The sequence below is a fragment of the Phalaenopsis equestris genome, unplaced genomic scaffold (assembly GCF_001263595.1).
Source record: "Phalaenopsis equestris unplaced genomic scaffold, ASM126359v1 Scaffold001040, whole genome shotgun sequence".
Classification (NCBI taxonomy): domain Eukaryota; kingdom Viridiplantae; phylum Streptophyta; class Magnoliopsida; order Asparagales; family Orchidaceae; genus Phalaenopsis; species Phalaenopsis equestris.
The window spans coordinates 93902-112715 of NW_018165479.1; the positions used below are offsets into that span (position 1 = coordinate 93902).

The following is an 18814-nucleotide window of genomic DNA, read 5'->3' on the forward strand; positions in this document are numbered from 1 at the left end:
TACAGTGGCTAGGCTTTGTACACCTGGTGATTTTGATGGTTCTTCTACAATGGTCGAGCTATATACAACAGGAGAAATAATTATTTTAAGGTCCTTTTTGGCCTCGGCCTTACTATCTACAATTGGAGTTGTTATTATTTCGTTATCATGTGATTTTGTTGGTTCTTCTACACTAGCAAATGCATCTACCTCTACATGTTTGGTATTTACAGGGAAATCCTCAGGCCTTACGACAGGAGTCTCTAGAATAACATCTAAGGGTTGAACAACATCCATTTTTGGTTTTCTTCTTTTATACTCAAAACCAGCATAAGGGGAAGCCAACTTTCTCTTGCTTCTACTTCGTCGACCCTTCACCCTTTCAATTAAGCTGCTAACAATTTGCTCATGGGTTCCTTCTTCTGGTAACTTAATCACTTCCTCACCAAGTGTTGATTGATATGTTCCCATTTCATTCATCTCATCAACCGCTTCAACAGGAGATGGTTGTCGGGTTCCATATTCGAATCCAATGTTTTTTTTCATAGGAGAAGACAACTGGGTGTACTTCTCCTTCAACTCTTTGCCTTTCTCAATGCTTGGTTGCCCAGATTTTTCAATGCTACTCTGCAGTCCTGACATTGTCTCTTGTATATTTAAGACTCACATATTTATTGTAGTGAGTGCTCCTTGGAATTCCCTGAACCATTTCTCCTGAGCTCTAAGTAGCTCAATGATTACTTTGAGGCTTTGATTGACTCCACCTTTTGTTCGCTCTTGGGTGATGTCGCTCGAAAGAAACCATCCCACATCATATTGCACTGGTGATTGTGGTTTGGCTTGTGCTTCTTGTTGTGTGACTGCCCTTTCCATACTAGATAATCCTTCATCAGGCTTGGCTAGCAAATGACGTTCTTCCTCTTTCAAATCCAAGAATTTATCATGAACCTACAATTTAATTAAGCATTATAGGACGTTAAAAAATAATAGCATAACACATGATTACAACAAGAGCTAAAAAAGTGTAATTTAAATCACTTACTTGTGCTAGACTGAGCCTCTTGAAGGCTATGTCAAGTTTCGACGAATTCCAACTTGCATCGGTCGGCCACCTCAACATTTTGGATCTGGCCTCGGGATGAGCAAGAGTGAACAAAGTTGTATGCTCATAAAACCAGAGCTGTGTATAAGTAATGTCATATGATGTTTTGTACAAAATGAATGAATTTTATGAGGTTAATATAATGCACTTAGCGTTAGGAGACAATGAAAACCATTTATATATGTTCAATGAGGAAATCACATAACACTGCAGGCCAATTAAATGAGCTGAATGTTTGTACTTTCTCAGCAAAAGTTTAAAGTTCCTTGGGAACACTAAGATTACTAGAAGGGAAAAATAAGTTTGAGATAAAAAACTTTAAAAACAATTCATCAAAAGGTGTAGAACACTCCCCGCTTGACACATTCAAAATCTCATGCTTAGTTTGGCCTGCATCGACACTGGAAGATGGAGTTTTTTTCCATTTTGACACTTCTCCTCTGTTCGACATGCCTATTAGCAGGGCAATCTCATTAGAGCTTATTCTGAGATCTTTCCCGCCAATTCTAAATACCATTCACTCATATTGCCAACACTTTAATATTTGTAGTGTGAGAAGCGAATAAGGAGGTAGATCAAAAAATTGATCAACATTCAATGGTCTCAGGCTATTCATTCTCTCCTCTGATAAGCCAAGCTTGACTTTATCAAGAACAACTTATATAACGGATGGACTACACCTGCAACTGAAGGACCTTGGGTTCACAAACCTACAATAAAAAAAACATGCAAAAAATATAGCTAATTAGTTATCTATAAATCAATAAAACAAGAACCCTAAAAAAAAAAAAAAAAAAAACTTTAAAGCATTAAAGAGATGGAGATGTTATTCAAGTTTTATTAAGGTATCCTTTTAGTGTTCTTGAGGTGTTATTGAAACATTATTATGATTTTATATTATTATACGATTATTATAGTATTATTATATCGCTAGTGTTATTATGATATTATTATGATATTATTATGGTGCTATTATGATATTATTATGGTGTTGGTGTTATTATAATATTATTTTGGTAATATTTCAGTATTATTATGGATTTATTATAGAGTTATATAAAAAAAGTATCGAATTATTACCATACTGCAATGCTAGATTTTGAGAGCAACAACAAAAAGAAAATATATTACGTTGATGCGTTTTCATGTCTCTTGAGCTCTTTGGTGTTCTTCTTCTTCATCTCTTTTTCTTCCTTCTCATGCTCTGTAGTTTCCATCGTCTCGGGCATTTCAGTCTCTTCGGTCTCGTCGGTGGGCTCATTAGCTTCCATTTCTTGTGTGAAGAGGGGACTCGAATTGGGCGAATTCTCTTGCAACAAAAGATGGAGCATGTGAAACAGCCCGAGCTTTTATCTTCAATTTTATTTTGATAGTTTAAATTCTGTCCGACCGTGTAATTAGAAATCTTTTTTTTATTTATTTAGGAGCGAGGCCCACATACATGTAGATTGTGATTATTTGATTGGAGCAAGACGCGGTTGGTGCTCCGGACCCAATACGGGACTCTTCCCTTTATTTTCACTCCCGCTTTTTCGACCCCGTTTTTGTGCAGCGAAAGGGCACGGGAGCATGGGTTCCGCGAGCGGAAGCAAACCTCCTTCGAAGCCAATGAGGAGAGAAATTGCCTTCTCGTCTCTTTCCCCTTCAAATCCCAACGGAGAAACGACGTTAAACACAAACCCTAAACCTAAATTTGACCCGATTTGCCCCGGACCTCGCCCTCCCGGCCGTTACCGGCGGACCTGACGCTGGATCCATTGCCATGTCGATCGATGGAGCGGAGGAGGACGATGTGTTTGCTGGAGCGGAGTTTCTTTCAAGGGAGGAGGTCCTCCGGCGCCGATCTCGCCGACTGAAGCAGCTGAATCGGTGCTATCGTAAGCATTATTGGGCGCTTATGGAGGAGATTAGGGTCAAGCATAGGGACTATTATTGGGAGTTTGGGAAGAGTCCAGTCGAGGAGGACAACGCTGCCACTGCACCCGGGGCGGGGACTGGCGAAGCAGGGTTAGGGCAAGCCGAAGGGGAAAATGGGAGTTCTTCAAAGGGCGAGAGAAAGCGGTGCGCTTGCGCTGGGTGCAAATCAAAGGCCATGCCACTAACTAATTATTGCCATCCTCACATTCTCTTCGATACTAATCAGACTCTATATAAGGCTTGCAACCATGTTATTAAGAGGTATAAATCCGTTTTACTTATATTTCTCTGTTGTCTTGTTCCTCTTCCTCCTCACCATGGCTTAGGTAACGTACTCTGTTTTACTTCTATGCAGAAAGTTTGTGCTTCCTAAATGCTACCTTCAAATGCATATTTATTTCTATTTTTCCCTTTTCTGGTTAAGTTGTGCTTGATTGCTGGTGTGTTTGGTTTGAAAATGGGTTTTATGTATTTTAACTATTTTTTTGCAATTGTTTTGTGATAGTGTATGAGTAATGAGAAAAAAAATTAATTTTCTTTTGGAGATGAAATTTGTTTGATTTCTATGTCTCTCATGGATGTATTCTGATCTCGTAATGCGAACATAATATGTCTGTCACCTGCACATAAAATTCAAGCACGGTGTTGTATTTTGATTATTTCCTATTGGCCAAACTTTACCCGCTGAAACGATAAAAGTCTTTCTAATGTGTCTTTGTAGATTGCATCTTGGTTGGTTTTTTCTTACTCGATTGATTTTTCACTGGTTGAGTAGTTGGAATGAGGAGTTATTTTGGCAGTCAATGACAGCCTTATGAAATCTTCATCTTTTTGTAAGTGTGTGAACAAAAACTTGAATTATCATGTGGATCATTCACTGGACGGTGCAAAGCTGATTCTAGTTTCACTATGAATCAATGTGATGAAGCTATGAATTAATCAGAAGAGCTGGGTGGAGAGGGAGGTTATGACTCTTCTTTTCCTTTTTTTTTTGTTTTATTGCTGGGAAACATTTTTAAGGGTTTTCATTCATCTTGTTTTTTGCAGTTTTCCTCCTATGGGGGGCCAACGCTCTATAAAGATTGTTTTTTCCCTCCTCATTTGTTGTAGTGGTAGTGGTCAAGTGACTAAGCTTGGGTTGTTTTTGCTTGAGTTATTTTAGAATAGCATAGCATGTAAGATGAACCACTGATAGTTAGGAGAAGATCACTCTGGCGATGCTGCCAACCTGTGATATTTGAGTTAAGTGAATATATAGAATCAAATTTTGGCATTTCATGCTTCTATAAACTACTTATCATGTTCAAACCTTTGTTTAAAAAAATATTGTTTATTGTATCTGCTTAACCGTTTGGTATTGAAATTTATATTTTGCTTGAGATTTGTTTTTCTTGTGGACTATTGGTGGTTAAGTTTCAATTTAAAGCTAAAGTTAGCCCATAGTGTTTTCTTTTTATTTGAGTTCTGTTGCCCCTTAATTCATATACTGCTTACATTAGAACATTTTAAGCTGTTGTCTCATCCCTTTCCCTTTGCCAAGATATGATATGGATGCAATCTTCTCCTTTGTTATTTCAATTTTTATTCTAGTACCTACTATAGCCTTAATAGTTTGTATTACTATGGTTATCTGAAATGTTTTGTTAATATCTTTGTATTTCTTGTTATATTATGTCTATGTTTTTTTCTTATGTTATATATGATATTTTTTTTTTTGCAATCTTATTTTGAATTTTATTGATATAAATTAGATCTGATAACCACCCTATTGAACATGGAGGCTTAGTTCACTTTGGGCATCATAATGGGTATTCTAATGACTATGTAGAATTAATATGGTTTAAATTTTCTATTTTGGTAATTACTTTTTAGTTGATTTTTTTTTTTAATTTGTACAATCTTCAATTTGGTTGTGCTGCAACTTTTACCGTTTTCTTCATCTTTTGTGCTTGTATGTTTCTATGTTCACATATAATTTAGTTATTGCCACAAGTATTTTTTTTATTTTTTGTTCATCAATTTTCTTCTTTTGGGGCATTAAATTTGCTGTTCTATCCGGTCAAGACATAGCATATTCTATCCTCTATTTGCTTAATCTTTCCTTATGGTATATCTATGATTCTTTTTTAAAATTTTAAATTGAACATTAAAGAGGCTATTATAAGGTAAGAGGTCATAATAGAAATTGTCAAAGTTTTGATAAAAATATGCTGAATATTGAATAGGCTCGATTGCCTTTTCCCTTTGCTTTCATTCCATTAAATAACAATCTTACAATCTATTTTAGGTACAAAATAAAGTGCATATAATATATTTTAAGTAACTTAATAATATATATTCCTAATTTAAATATTTAGCTAAAAGAGAAATATATCAGAATACATATATTGGAAGCAAGGAAGCTTCTAATTATAGAAAACTCTTAATTTAGCTGCCTGATTTTCATTCTTTCTGGTTGACACCTCCCCTCAAATTGATGCTGACCGATCAGTAAGCATCAATTTGCCAACAAGAAGCTGATAACATTGTCGGGACAAATAATCCTCAATCCATGAGTGCCGAAGCCTCAGAGTTCCGAAGCCTAAAAATGCCAAAGCCTGAAAATGTTGAAGCCCGAAAGGCCGAAGCCTGAGAGTGTCGAAACCTATGAGTGCCAAAGCCTAAGTGTGTTGAAGCCTGAAAGTGCCGAAGCCCGATAAGCTGAAACATATGACAGAGAAAACTCTTAATTTAGCTGTCTGATTTCCATCCTTCTTGATTGACAAATGTCAATTAAAGAGGCTGATATAACGATTACTAATATTCCTTCCATAGTTTTTATACAAAAATAACTCAAGATTCCAAGGAAATTGAATTAGCTATCGTTGGAAGATGATGTGTTTTAAGAGTTGAGAATAATTGAATCAGATCTAAAATAACAAAAATGGAGAAAATATTGCCCATTGGGGAGTTTGAAATGAAAGAAAATTTAACTTCAAATTGCATGTGCACGAGGCTTCCAGTAACGCAGCACATTTTTATGCAACCTAACCTTTGTCAACAGAGAAATGATTTCCTGCTTTCAATGATCTTTTTAGACACTATAGGACAACCTAATTATTGTTTTTGCGTTATAGCATAACTCCTAGGGATGACAAGATACCAAATTCAAAATTTGAGTTGGATATTATTATGAGAAATGAAAGCTTTCAACTTGATGGAGAAACCAGATAGATTTATAGGATTTGCCGACTTGTTTATTGTCAGATTTGTAGAGTTGTAATGGAGAACAAAACTTACTAAAAGAAAATCGGCTCATGAAAGTTGAGTTATTTGCAAGACCTTTAAGATTGTTCAATATCTTGTTGATTCAAAGTATTTTTAATGATAATGCATTCTTATATTGGTCATTTTGAATTGACTTGTTTGTTGTCAATTTAAGACTAAACAAGTTGGATTTAGTGAATAGTAGGTAGTAAAGATGTTTATGCTGTAAAATATCTCTTGGAGGTGTTTCAAACAAGTAACTTGGATTTTGTCAGAAATGAGTAATAAGATGATTCTGTGGTAGAATTAAGAAGGGTCGAGCCAAAAAAGATTAGGCGGATGTAGGCTACATCTATTAAAAATATCACTATAAACTATAGTAATTTGGGCATGTATCAGACAGTAAAAAATGCATCAAATAAAGGGGTTGTTGATAGTATTAATGTACTTATAAGAAAAATGAAGAATATTTTAAAATTCGCTAGAATGTATGAAAAATTATGCGTTCAAATAAAGTAAATATCTTATGTAACACTTTAGAAGAATGGTCAGATTCAAAGAATGGTAAGGTTAATAATGATAAAATGAATTTTGTTAATTGAGAATTTTAACCGAAGAAAAGAATTGGAAGTGACTGATTAGAGCAAATACTTGTTTAGGATCAGCTGGAGATCAAGTAAATAGGTTTTACTCTGAATATGGGCTTCATACAGCAGATAACAGAAGAGTTTATTGAAGGATAAGAGAAGATGAAACACAAACTGAATTAAAGAATTATTTTTAATGTGAGAATTTGAGATATGTTAATTATTTGATTATTTATTTATTGAAGACCACTTATTTTTTATTTGCCGTGATTATGAATATATGCAGCACAAACAACGTTCCCCAAATCTGCGCCAAACCTGTTCTTAGAGCTGCATCCCCATCTCTATGTCCTGCCCACTTTCAGAGGGCTCAGAGGCAAGTTTCGCAGGCTTTGAAGAAGGCAGGATTGAATGTATACTCCTACAACAAACCTTTTCCAAAGCTTAGTGTGCTGATTTCCGAGTGTGTGAGGCAGATTCAAGCTAAAAGACGTAGAAAAAGGTCTGGAAAAACTAATGCAGAAAAAATTGAAGAAGATGATGAAAATGTTACCTGATGTAAATAATCTTTTATTTAATCTTGCTGCTTAAGATTGAAACTAAACATCAGCGTAAATGAAGGACTCAGTGCTCCAGACCCTTTCAATAACTCTTACATTTGTTCAAGGTATGATTTTACACCTTCAACTTGAATTCTTTTATCTTCAAAAGTTTTGCCATGGAGCAGGTTTTTGAGTTTCCTGGAACATTTCAGATTTGAAGAAGCTGCTATCCGTCCCGTTCAATGGCTCACTTCAATCTAAGTACGTCATTTGGTTTATTAGCTCAATAACAGCAATTTACTTTCTAACCTGTATGTAAATAGGTATTTACCTGTTGCAATCCCAGAGGATTCTTTTGCATAGTTGAATTAGCCACCTGCATATCATTCTGAGGGCTAATTCTGTAGCATGAAAAGAGAAAATATATCATCGTTTTTGGGAGTGCATTGAACTTAGATAGTGTTGTGGAGTTAGAAATAATTTTTCATTTTTATAATTATGACAGACTAAAACATTGTTAAAACAGGGATTTATATACCTAACAGCTAAATTTTACTGTTTACATTTTTGCCACCCAAATCTTACATATCACATTAAAAAAAAAAAACAATTATTTTGGCTTTTAAAAGGTGAGATACACCATTTTATGCATGTCTGGCGGTATAAATGTAAAACTTAAAGTTTGGTGTTAGATATGCAATACCATAATAATTGGGTGGTATGTATGTAAATCTTCCTTTTAAAAAAGCATGATTTCTAACTTGAGCAGCGAAATGAGCCCTGCTGCCGTTAACCAGTTTTGATGTTTTCATTTTTGTATGCGGCATATGCTTAGTTAGGTTGTATGTATTTACCTTAGGTTGATTGCTCTTCTTAAAGGAACATTGATGTTAAAAAATTATTGTTTTTTAAGATTTTTTGTATCCGCTGTTTATTCATGTCTTGGTTGTGTTGCCAGATTTTAGGATTTTTTCTTTACTGTGATCAGACTTGGCAAACGTCATCTTCTTAATGCTATTATTGATTTCATATTTTCAATACTAAGATATAATTTCATACATCCGAATATCTTTTTACTGCAATTTAGAACCAATTTGGTAATTCTCTTGTATCACCCTGCCAATTTATCTTGAATTAATGTTTATTAGAGGCTGGACAGTATTTTGAATCAAAAAAATTTTGATTGACATGAAAAACGCTTCTTTTGAGATATTTAAGATTGATTATAAAAATGTTACTAAAAATATTATAATATTATATCATTCTATTATTTGTAATTGATTCGCATAGAAAAATTGGAGCTCTTACTATTTTTTAAAGCCTTTCAGACGTTACTGGAATAACTGCGCTGTTGTTTGTTCGTTCGTTCTAATGAAGCTTTGCAAATTTAAAACAAAGTTTTCCTTAGTTTTTTTACCGACGAATCCTCTTGATTTTCCAATTTAAATTTGGGGGAATATTATCTTATTGAGAATAACTTCCATTATGTTTGCACTTAACTTATTTTCCTTCTTGATGCTGCAACTGTGGATGCTTAAATTTTTTTGAGAACATTGTTTGACCATAATAAAGAACTTGGCAGGAAAATGTAAACGACATGATTAGTGCTAACGATATGATAAATCCTAAATGTTTGTATTTATTGTAATATAAATTATAATTGGTTTTTTACATTTTACTTTTTTAGCGTAGTAAATATAATGATTTTTAAATGTTATTTTAGTCAAAAGTTCGAGGTATTGAAAAGAAAAAAAAAAAAGAGTTTTGAGGGATTCTAATGAACTCTGGCTATTTTAGAAATGTACGTCAAGTAACGTTTACTTGATTTTAAATAGTTTTTGGGGTAAATCATTTTATCATTTGTTAATTGAGCTGACTAGAAAGAAATTTATAAGGTAGCAGATTAGTTCATGTCATACGACATTAAACTATAATTATCTGAATGGATATTAAACCACTGAATATGAGAGAACTGATGTCAGAACAAGATAACAATTAAGATAAACATAAAAATCTTTTTAGATATATATGTTTATATACAATCTCAATTCTTATGTGTTATCTTAAACCTAAACATCACGTGAGGGATTCGGAATCAGGTTATAATCGCTTGGCTTGCTGGAATTTGCAATTTTTTATTTAAATAATAAAATTTAATATATTTATTTTTGTAATCAATTAAAAAATGGATTTTTGTCGAATTACATAAAGGAGTAAGACATTTGTGAATTTTGTCCATCGTCGCAAAATAACACTAATTTCTGCATGCACAACAACTTCGCTATGCATGGAAACGTGTATTTCAATTTTAAAAAGATTAAGTTGTGATAGTTCCTATGTGATATAAAAAACTTGGGTGATATAAAGCTAAAAATTAAAATTTAGGTTTTAGTTAATTATATGGGAGTCGGGCTTTATGTATACAAATGCACTCATAATTTGGCTCACAAAACGCTTTGCGAGTTGATGTGCAAACGACTCTGGGTCCTAAGTTTCATGCTAACGTTTGTTTTGTCTTTTATATTTCAATCAGTTGAATAAAATAAAAATTCCAGAGGCATCGAGATTAGATTCCGGTGTCTAAAATAGAAAATTTAAAAATTAAGGCAAGTGATAGCTCAAAGTTTCTCCTGGCTGAAATCTAAAAATATTTTTTTCGAGATTTTAAATTCATTTTTTTCCGTTCACTCAGATAACACCATACATATATTAGCCGGGAGGTTAAGGGCCATCTGTGATGAATTTTCAATTTTGAATTTATTTTGTATATAGTTTTTATTTAAAATAAATATGTTTAGTATGCTATAAAATATTTAGTTATTTACTAAAATATTCTGGACAATTCTTAGAGATTTATAATATTTTTAAAAAAAATATTTTTTTTTAATAAATTTAAAATAAAACATGTAATACAATGCACTAAATAAATATATATTTTTAAATAAAAAAAGGAACTCCAAACAACCTCCTAGCTTTTCCCTCACCAATTATTGAAACTCATAACATATGTGTATGAATTAGTTGATACCAAATGTAAATTGGTGCCTATTTGCTTTGCCATAAATTTTGTGGATATCAATTTCAATTATTTCAGTGTAATGTGAAGAATAAAAAAAATTAACATTTTTCTTGAAATTAGATTTGTTTGTAGAAACTGTGTAAGAGAAGTATAAGGAGAGAGAAAGAGAGGAGAGAGTACACACAGACTTGTCCTGTAGGTGCGAACTGAGATATTCTTGAGCTATGTGACCCATTTTATATCTTGCAAATGAAGGTTATACGAGAGAATGAGAGAGAGAGTTCTCCCTACAAGAGTTGGGTCTAGAGAGAAGAGACTAGAAAGGCCAAAAACCCCTTCATGCATGCTATGATCCCCCTATTTATAGAAGATTGAGGGAAAAAAGTAAAAAATTACATGCTTGTTTTCCTTGAATAGGGAAGTTACAGGTTATTATTATCTGTAGGTGTGTGCCTTTTTGTATTCATAATCGATTTTGACATCTTTTTGTATGGATGCTGGTTGGCTTTTACTTTGAGAAGTCAAACAGTTTTTTTTTGGCACCGGTCGACCTTTGTTCTAGAAAATTGGTCGAATTTGAGTGTTGTAGCCCATTGGCCTTAGGGTGACTGGTCGGCTTATCTCTACATACCCTTAGGGAGTTGGTAAGAGAGCTTCACATTGATACTTGTATGCTTGTTTGGGGGTTAGACCTTCATTTAATCGCTGGTGTGGATGTTTGTCTCTTGTTAGCTTGGGTGGCCTTTTGGTCGTCGAACTTGCCTTCGGTTGATTGGTAGTCATTCGGTCAATTTTCAACTCTTAGATCGACTGGCTATCGACCGACTGGTGGTCATCAGCCAGTCGGCTTCATGAGTACCTATATCATTTCATTTATGGGCTTTGAGTCATCTCCTTTAATTTGAACAGTTGGATAGTCTCAAGATTCATAAAAACCAATTTTGGGTGTACATATTAAGTTCCATACTTTTCTTGTTCCTTGATAGTGAGTTGGATAAGGATAATAAAAATTTTTAAGCAATAAATCAAATCTTAATAGTCATAATTTAATATAATGATTAAAATTCCTATATTTTTCTGTCCATGACCCTTATATATAAAATGTAGCAGGTGGTTCTCAATTCTTGAGTATGTTTCTCCTTGCATCTGCTCGACTTATGTTGCACTTATGAAGAAAGAATCTGATTTGAAGCCAAAATCCATTGATCGCCCTAAAATGCTAGCAACTTTTAGGGTGAAGGCAGACCAAGGAAGAAGAAGTGGAAGAAGAAGCTCTCCAAAAAGCTAAAGCCATCTGAGCAAGCAGAGCAAGAGTGGTTGGATTTGATCTAGGAGACTCCAAAGAAGGGCCGACCCAATATTGGAATGAGCTAGTGGTTTGATAGTTAGCTCGTCGACTAAGGCCCCAGTTGTGGTTATGGGCCGGTCAGAGACTATGGCTGCCTCTCATATGACTTATGTACCAGAAGTTAGTGGGGGTGATCAGTCAGCCAGCAAGAAAAGAGTGGCTTATGATCCTTCATCACTGGATGTAGGCGGAGCTATCTGGCTCGTCGACTAATACATATGTTTATTTTTATTTTAGGTTTTACATAGATTTTTAATCCTTAATTATTGACTTTTGAGAGTGCTTGTTAATCTCACTTTTTGTTGAGATCTAGTCTTCTTTCATTAGAAGCCTAGGATCTAGTCATAAGACTTTCTTGTTGACCATCCTAGAGGACTACTAATGGAACCCTACCTCATTAGAGATTCTAAACACATCTTCGCTCTTCTTAGAGTTCCACATGTTTGTTTATAACCTCTAGCACTTAGTAGGATGGAGCCAAGCAACGGGGAGCTCAAGAGGAGTCCCCATAGGACGGTCTGGCCTCGGGTTAGCCATGGGTGGTGTGGTTTTTATCAGTCTTCCACACACACACTCGAACCCTTCACTTTCACTCACAGCCTAAAACCCTAAAACCAAATACGCTTAGTGTCAGCTCCAAATTCTGTTGCACTTAGAGTCGCTTTCCTTCCAAGCTTTCCAGCTCTTCCAACCAAAATTTGGCATTTTCTCGATTAGTGATTTTGTTGGCAATGACAACCATGAAAGACGACAGTTGAACCTTTAAAGGAAGTACAACCTTGGACCCGTACAAAAGACTGTAAGGCGTAGACTGCGTAGAAGTCCTAAATGTCATTTTGTAGGCTCATAAGGCTTCTAATAACTGCTCATGCCAATTTCTTTTATTTTCATCCAAAGTTTTCCTTAAGATTTGGACAAGAGTTTTATTAAAATCCTCGGCCAAGCTGTTCGCTCTCGGGAAGTGGATCGTCGAGTAGCGCCAATCTATCCCGTGTTTCCTAATGAAATTATTTATCCTTGTACTCTTGAATGTGGACCCATTATCTAAAATGATTATGTGTGCTACCCCGAAAATTGTAGACAAATTGGTCCTTAAAAAACTAAAGAACGTGGTGTGCTTTCACCTTCATGAGTGGTACTGCCTCTGCCCAGTTCAAAAAATAATCAGTAGCTGCGAGGATGAATTGGTGACCTTTGGAAGATGGGGGCTCTATCGAGCCCACAATATCTGTGCCCCGACACTCGAACGGCCACGACGTGATGGTCGAATGCATCACATTCAGAGGTTAGTGTAGAACCACTCAGTGCACTTGACACTGATGACAACTCTTGGTGACCTTCATGCAGTCAGTCATCATCGCGGGCCAGTAGTATCCTAGCATCTTAATCTTTATTTTCATCTTTGTACTAGACTAATGAGCGCCACAAAGTATTGCGTGCACCTCCTTGACAATATTCTGTGGACCCACTCAGACATCTCAACCACATCTGATCAAACGACCTTCTATGCAAGACATCATTTATCAAGGTGTGGGGCAGAGCTCTCTTCTTGATCTGATGCACAACCGACTTATCATCTGATAACTTTCCTATTTGCAAATATTCTATCAACGGTTGATGCCAATCTTCTATAATTCCTGCAACTGTTATCACTGCTTTGCATTTTCCAATATGTACAAAGTATCTATGTCAATCTGGGATATAATTTGAGGTCCCTGGACTGTTGTTTTGACAGAATCTTCCCGCTAACATGAAACTCCTTCTGGAGTCTGGCCAAAGCGTCTGCAAGGGCTTTCTATCTTTTAGGAATCTTGTAAAGTGTCACATTAGGAATCTACTCAAAAGCTTCATCGTATACTGGAAATATAGCTCGAATCTGGGTTTTAGAATTTTGTACTGCCCAAAGACCTGCTGTATGATCAAATGCGAGTCAACTTAGATACTGATGCCCATTGAAATGGTTAACTCCAGTCCAGTTATGAGGGCTTCATATTTTGATTTGTTATTTGTACATGACTATCAAATGGTAAGAGTACCTTAAGATTCCTTGTTTTGGTGTGATGAAGATTAGTCTGATCCCTGCTTTGTCAGGCACTATCATTTGTGATTCATTATCCTTCTGTACTAAAAAAGCTCCATCAAAGTACATCTCCTAACGTTAAGTCTTCCAAATTCATTATTTTCTTGTTTGGTGATTCATCATTAAGAGGAGACTCTGTCGGTAAAGAGTGTGCTGCAAGGAAATCCGTTAAAACTTATCCCTTTACAACTCGAAGAGGAACAAAAGTTATATCAAACTGTAATAATATCATTGACCACCTAGGAAACCTATCAAAAAGCGTCGGTCGGGTCATCAAATATTACAGAGGATTAAACTTCAAAATGTGGTTGACCTTATGAGAAAGCATGTAATGCATAAGATTCTGTGCGGCGAAGATGAATACCAAGTAATGCTTCTCAATAGGAGGATACTTTACTTCCATCAGAGTTAGATGACGACTCAAGTAGAAGAGAGAATTTTCCTTACCCTCATCAGTAACCTGGGCTAGTAGAGCTCTGAGGAAATTGTCTAAAGCCGCAGTATAAAGGATCAACAGTCTATCTGAGACAAAGACTGCTAAGACAGAAGATGTCATCAAATACTGCTTAATGTCCTCGAAGGCATGTTGACACTTGTCATCCCAAGTAAACTTGGTATCCTTCTTGACCAGTGCAGAAAAAGGTTGACACCTCCCGGACAAATTAGAGATGAAGCATCTGAGATACACCAACTTCCCTTGAAATGATCTCAATTGGGCGACATTTCTAAGATGACTTTAATCTTTTCTAGATCAATTTTGATTCTGCGGTGCCGGACAACAAACCTTAAGAATTTCCAGGAGGTAACACCGAAGGTGCAGTTTAGGGGATTCATCTTAAGGTTGAACCTTCATAACAGCTCAAAAAAAATTCTCAAATCTTTCAAATGATCGTCTTTCAACTTTCTCTTGATGACCACATCATCCACATAGAATTCAACCTAATTATGGATGAGACCATCAATGATCCGTGTCATTGCTGACTAATTGGTTGCATCGGTGTTCTTCAATCCGAACGACATTACTGTGTAGCAGTACACTCCAGTCGGTGTCTTGAAAGCTGTGAGCTTCTTAACTTCTAGTGGCATCTTGATCTGGTTATATCCAAAGTACCCGTCCAAGAAAGAGAATATCTCGTGGGTTGACACGATATCAATCATCAACTTTGAAATCGGTAGTGGGAATTCATCCTTCGGCAAGCTTTGTTCAAATCTCTAAAATCCACACATACTCAAATCCGACCATTCTTCATTTTAACCGGCACCAAATTAGCTAACCAAGTCGATTACTGTTCTTCACGGATGAACTTAGCGTCTATTAATTTTTTAACTTATGCTTGGACTTGTTGCTCAATCTCCAAATGCATTCTTCTAGGAGCTTTGTGTGACTGGAATGGCAGCTTGATCCAATCTCAACTTTTGAACTGCACACTCATAACTCTAAGCAAAGAAATTCTTGAACTCCATTAATAATTTGACTATATTCGCGGAGTCTTCTTCACTAAGGAGCTAACAAAGGTTGGCTTAGGCTCTTCGCTAGTCCCAAAGTTAACTTCTCTTAGCTCTTCAATCGTTGCTAAGAGTAAATTTTATTTTTCCTAAGTGTCCATGATCTCAAAGAACTAAAAACATCACTTTTCATAATTTTCCTAATTATATTTTATTTATAGTAATTATTTTAATGCAAAAATGCCATTTAATTTGAAAAATAAACTTTAGTGATCAAATTAACTCAAATGGGTTTCAAATTTTTACAGTGAGTCAAAGTGATCATTATTTACAGTGTGGAACCAAATTTGTTAATTTTTGAATAATATTTTATTTATTTAGTTTTTTATAAATTTTAGGCATTTAATTAGCTAGAAAGTTATGCACAATTATTTAAATACATTTTTTATTTTTCTTAAAGTCCTCTGACCATAGGGAACCTTCCAAAACAAGCCTCATATTTTTTGAATTAATATTTTAGTTTATATAATTAAGTTAATAAAAACTGGGCCAATAGACTTGAAATGTAGGGTTTCAGAGTTAGAGGTGTTCTCTGACCTTGGAAAAATCAGGAGACATCCTCACTATCACGAGAAATTGACCCCTAAAGTTTCAAGCTATAGTGATTAATATTTACTTAATTAAAATTAAAATAGTCTGAAGAGTATTTAATTAATTAAAAATCAGAGCAAGTCAAATACTTTTTATTTTTCTTTCACATCTTTCTCCTCTGTTCACTGAGTAAGTGATTATTTTTATTTTATTTTTATGATTTATCTACACCAAGTTATGGATTTTTAAATTTTCTAAAATAAATTAAATAAAAAATAACCTTAATTTTCTACTTATCACGAGGCAGCCAACTCATCCTAGGCAACTCCGATGCCCCACGCGATGTGCTCCCATTTGTTGTGCTTTCCACCTAGGCTTGCCATGTGGCTCACAATTTACAAACACATCTTCCATCCAACGCAATCCAAGCCGTTCGTCAGATACATACGAGATCAACAATCCCTAGTCAACTGACCTAACCCAAAAACCGTCCAACTTCTAGACCTAGGATCTCGCTCGATACTCAACCAAAACACATGTAGTTTGTTCCTATAGCTTTATCTAGTCAAGATGAACACATCAATATAGTTACATGCATATGAAATACAAGTTCACATCACAATTGATGAAACCAAAAGCATTTTTAGGGTTTTTGAAATATACCTTTGCCTAAGAGGTGAGGCCTCAATTAAGTGCTTACGAAAGCTTCCTTGTGGTCCAACGAAGCTCCTCTAAGTGTCTGTTTGAGCTGGTATAAAGTCTAGGTATGATTTCAATCAAAGGGTGGTGCGGTGACAACGACTTTATATATGCTTAAAAATACAAGAATTTGATACTGCTGCTAGAAGATTTAAATCCCCGGCAACGATGCCAAAAACTTGATAACAGTTATAGATTTGATAAAGATGTGTATAAAATATTCAATAATTGCAAAGTCACACTTATCAATGCAAGTATATGTATCGCTCAAGTAATATAGGGCTCTAATGGAGTGCTAGAATATCGATCCCACTGGGAGTAATATTAGAGGCTACGAACTAAGATTTAAAAAATCAATACTTAATCAGAATAATATAGTTCAAATTGCATATTTGTCACTAATAGGCAATTGAAATAAAAATGTAATTTTAATAAACTCTTAATTAATTAATTCTACTAATAAAGTTTCTAATGTGAAGTTCAATATATAAGAAAATATCATTCTCCTTGTCAAGAAATTTAAGTGAATGGATAAATTGAATCAGTTTAAATTGTATTGTGCTAAATAGGAGCATACCTATTCTTTACCCTTTGGACCAGGCATAAAAAACATTGACTAATCCTATGCTTGGTTACTGAATCTACGGCTAGACTAGGAGGATACTAGCTCTCACTTCAGAGCTCCCACATTCCTCTCGCTTGAGGGCTAACATCTACACTTCAACACCCAAACAATAGGACAGAATTAAGGATTTTAGTCTGTCACTCTAAAAACTCCAATTCTACGCCTGATAATTTTTATTTCTCTATTTATTTGCACCCAACTTTCAAGGACTTTAATCTCCCAAAATCTTGGATGTAATCTTCACTTTAGTTGTATTTTAACAAATCAATTGGCCAGATTAAAGTAAATTAAGATTGAAGTGAAATGATCATCACAACTTCTTTAACATTCTCATGGTACAACCAGTTCAAATCACCTTTTCACAAAATCTCAAGACAAGGAGAAAGACAGAGAAAACTACCTAGAACTCATGGAGAAGATACGATAAAACTTGGAATTTATATAAAAGCAAAGTCATACAAACTTCAATAAGTAAATACAACTTATTTGTAATTCCTCCTCAAGAAAACTCCTCAAAGTTCCTCTGAATCTCTTCCTTTCTTTACAGCACACAAAATTCTCCTTCGAAGCGGCAAGGAGGAAGAAATCTCTCACTTTCCCTCCACTCTTACAATATCTCGAAGAATTCCTCACAATACTAACCACTCTCTACACTCTAATGGGCACCACAAAGAACAAAGACTCAGCGGACACCCTTTTTCAGCCTCCAAATGTTTCTTTTAAAGTTGTAGAAGAGTTTTCAAAAGTTTCCCAAGCGTCCCTTCAAAAATCATCCACATTCAATGCATCTGTTGAGAGAATCGATGTGCTCGCCGTCGGCAGCCTCGATGAAGCCGTCAGTGGCCTTCTAGAATATTTAATTCTGGACTCTCAGGAAAACTCCATCGGCGCCCAAGATCAAATCTTCATATTTTGGTCCTTTTTGCTCCAAATTCGTTTCTTTTTGCATCTTTTTGCTCCAATGATCATAATTCAACATACTTGCAACAAAACATAAAAAATACATTTCTTTAAAGTGCAATATCATCAAAATCAGTGTAAAATAGGTATGAAAATCTTGACATATTTTTTTTGGTCAAAATCCCCCAAACTTAACGATTACTTATCCTCAAGTAATTTTAGTACTACATAAAAATTATGATCTACTGTGGTAAAGTTTTAATTCAAAAATACTATAAGTTTGATTTAAGTAAATATCATATTGAGATTTTCAAAAAAAATTCAAGTAAATTAAATTAACTTTGTAGGTACAAGACTATCTAGTCATCAAGTTTAAGAGTTCTAGTTTTCTATTAATTTCAAGAATGACTATATGTTGTAATATCAAGTCACTTAAAATATTTAAATGATAGGAACTTCATGAGAAAATTACTAGTAAAAGATGCTATTCTATAAATATAAGTTCAGGAATGTATTTAGATTTTCCCTTTAGGTAGGCCCAAGTGAAGCTAATTTTTTATTAGACATCTCCTCAAGCTTCTCCTCACTTATATATATTTTTTCATTTGGATTGCTTTCAATCCTATATATTTTTCTTTTCTTTTCAAGGATTGTTATCAATCCTTTCATTTTCTTTTTCAAGTGAAGATTACTATATCTGGATAGCCTTTAATAATTTTAAACTTCACTTTTC

General features: G+C 34.8%; 1 protein-coding gene across 1 annotated transcript; it reads left to right on the plus strand.

Moving 5' to 3' along the window:
- The first annotated feature begins 2550 nt into the window (after positions 1-2550).
- LOC110032860 (INO80 complex subunit D-like) lies at positions 2551-8246 on the plus strand. Its single transcript, XM_020736632.1, has 4 exons — positions 2551-3259; positions 7118-7333; positions 7424-7498; positions 7586-8246. The coding sequence occupies exons 1-4, from the start codon at positions 2844-2846 to the stop codon at positions 7632-7634; spliced, it is 756 nt and encodes a 251-aa protein (XP_020592291.1). The 5' UTR covers positions 2551-2843; the 3' UTR covers positions 7635-8246.
- Positions 8247-18814: the final 10568 nt, after the last annotated feature.

Bases quoted from the DNA above. Each gene is read 5' to 3' on its own strand.
- LOC110032860 (XM_020736632.1), top strand. From the start codon at position 2,844: ATGTCGATCGATGGAGCGGAGGAGGACGATGTGTTTGCTGGAGCGGAG. The intron at 3,260-7,117 runs GTATAAATCCGT...GAATATATGCAG, and splicing joins TGCAACCATGTTATTAAGAG to CACAAACAACGTTCCCCAAA. The intron at 7,334-7,423 runs GTCTGGAAAAAC...TTGCTGCTTAAG, and splicing joins GCTAAAAGACGTAGAAAAAG to ATTGAAACTAAACATCAGCG.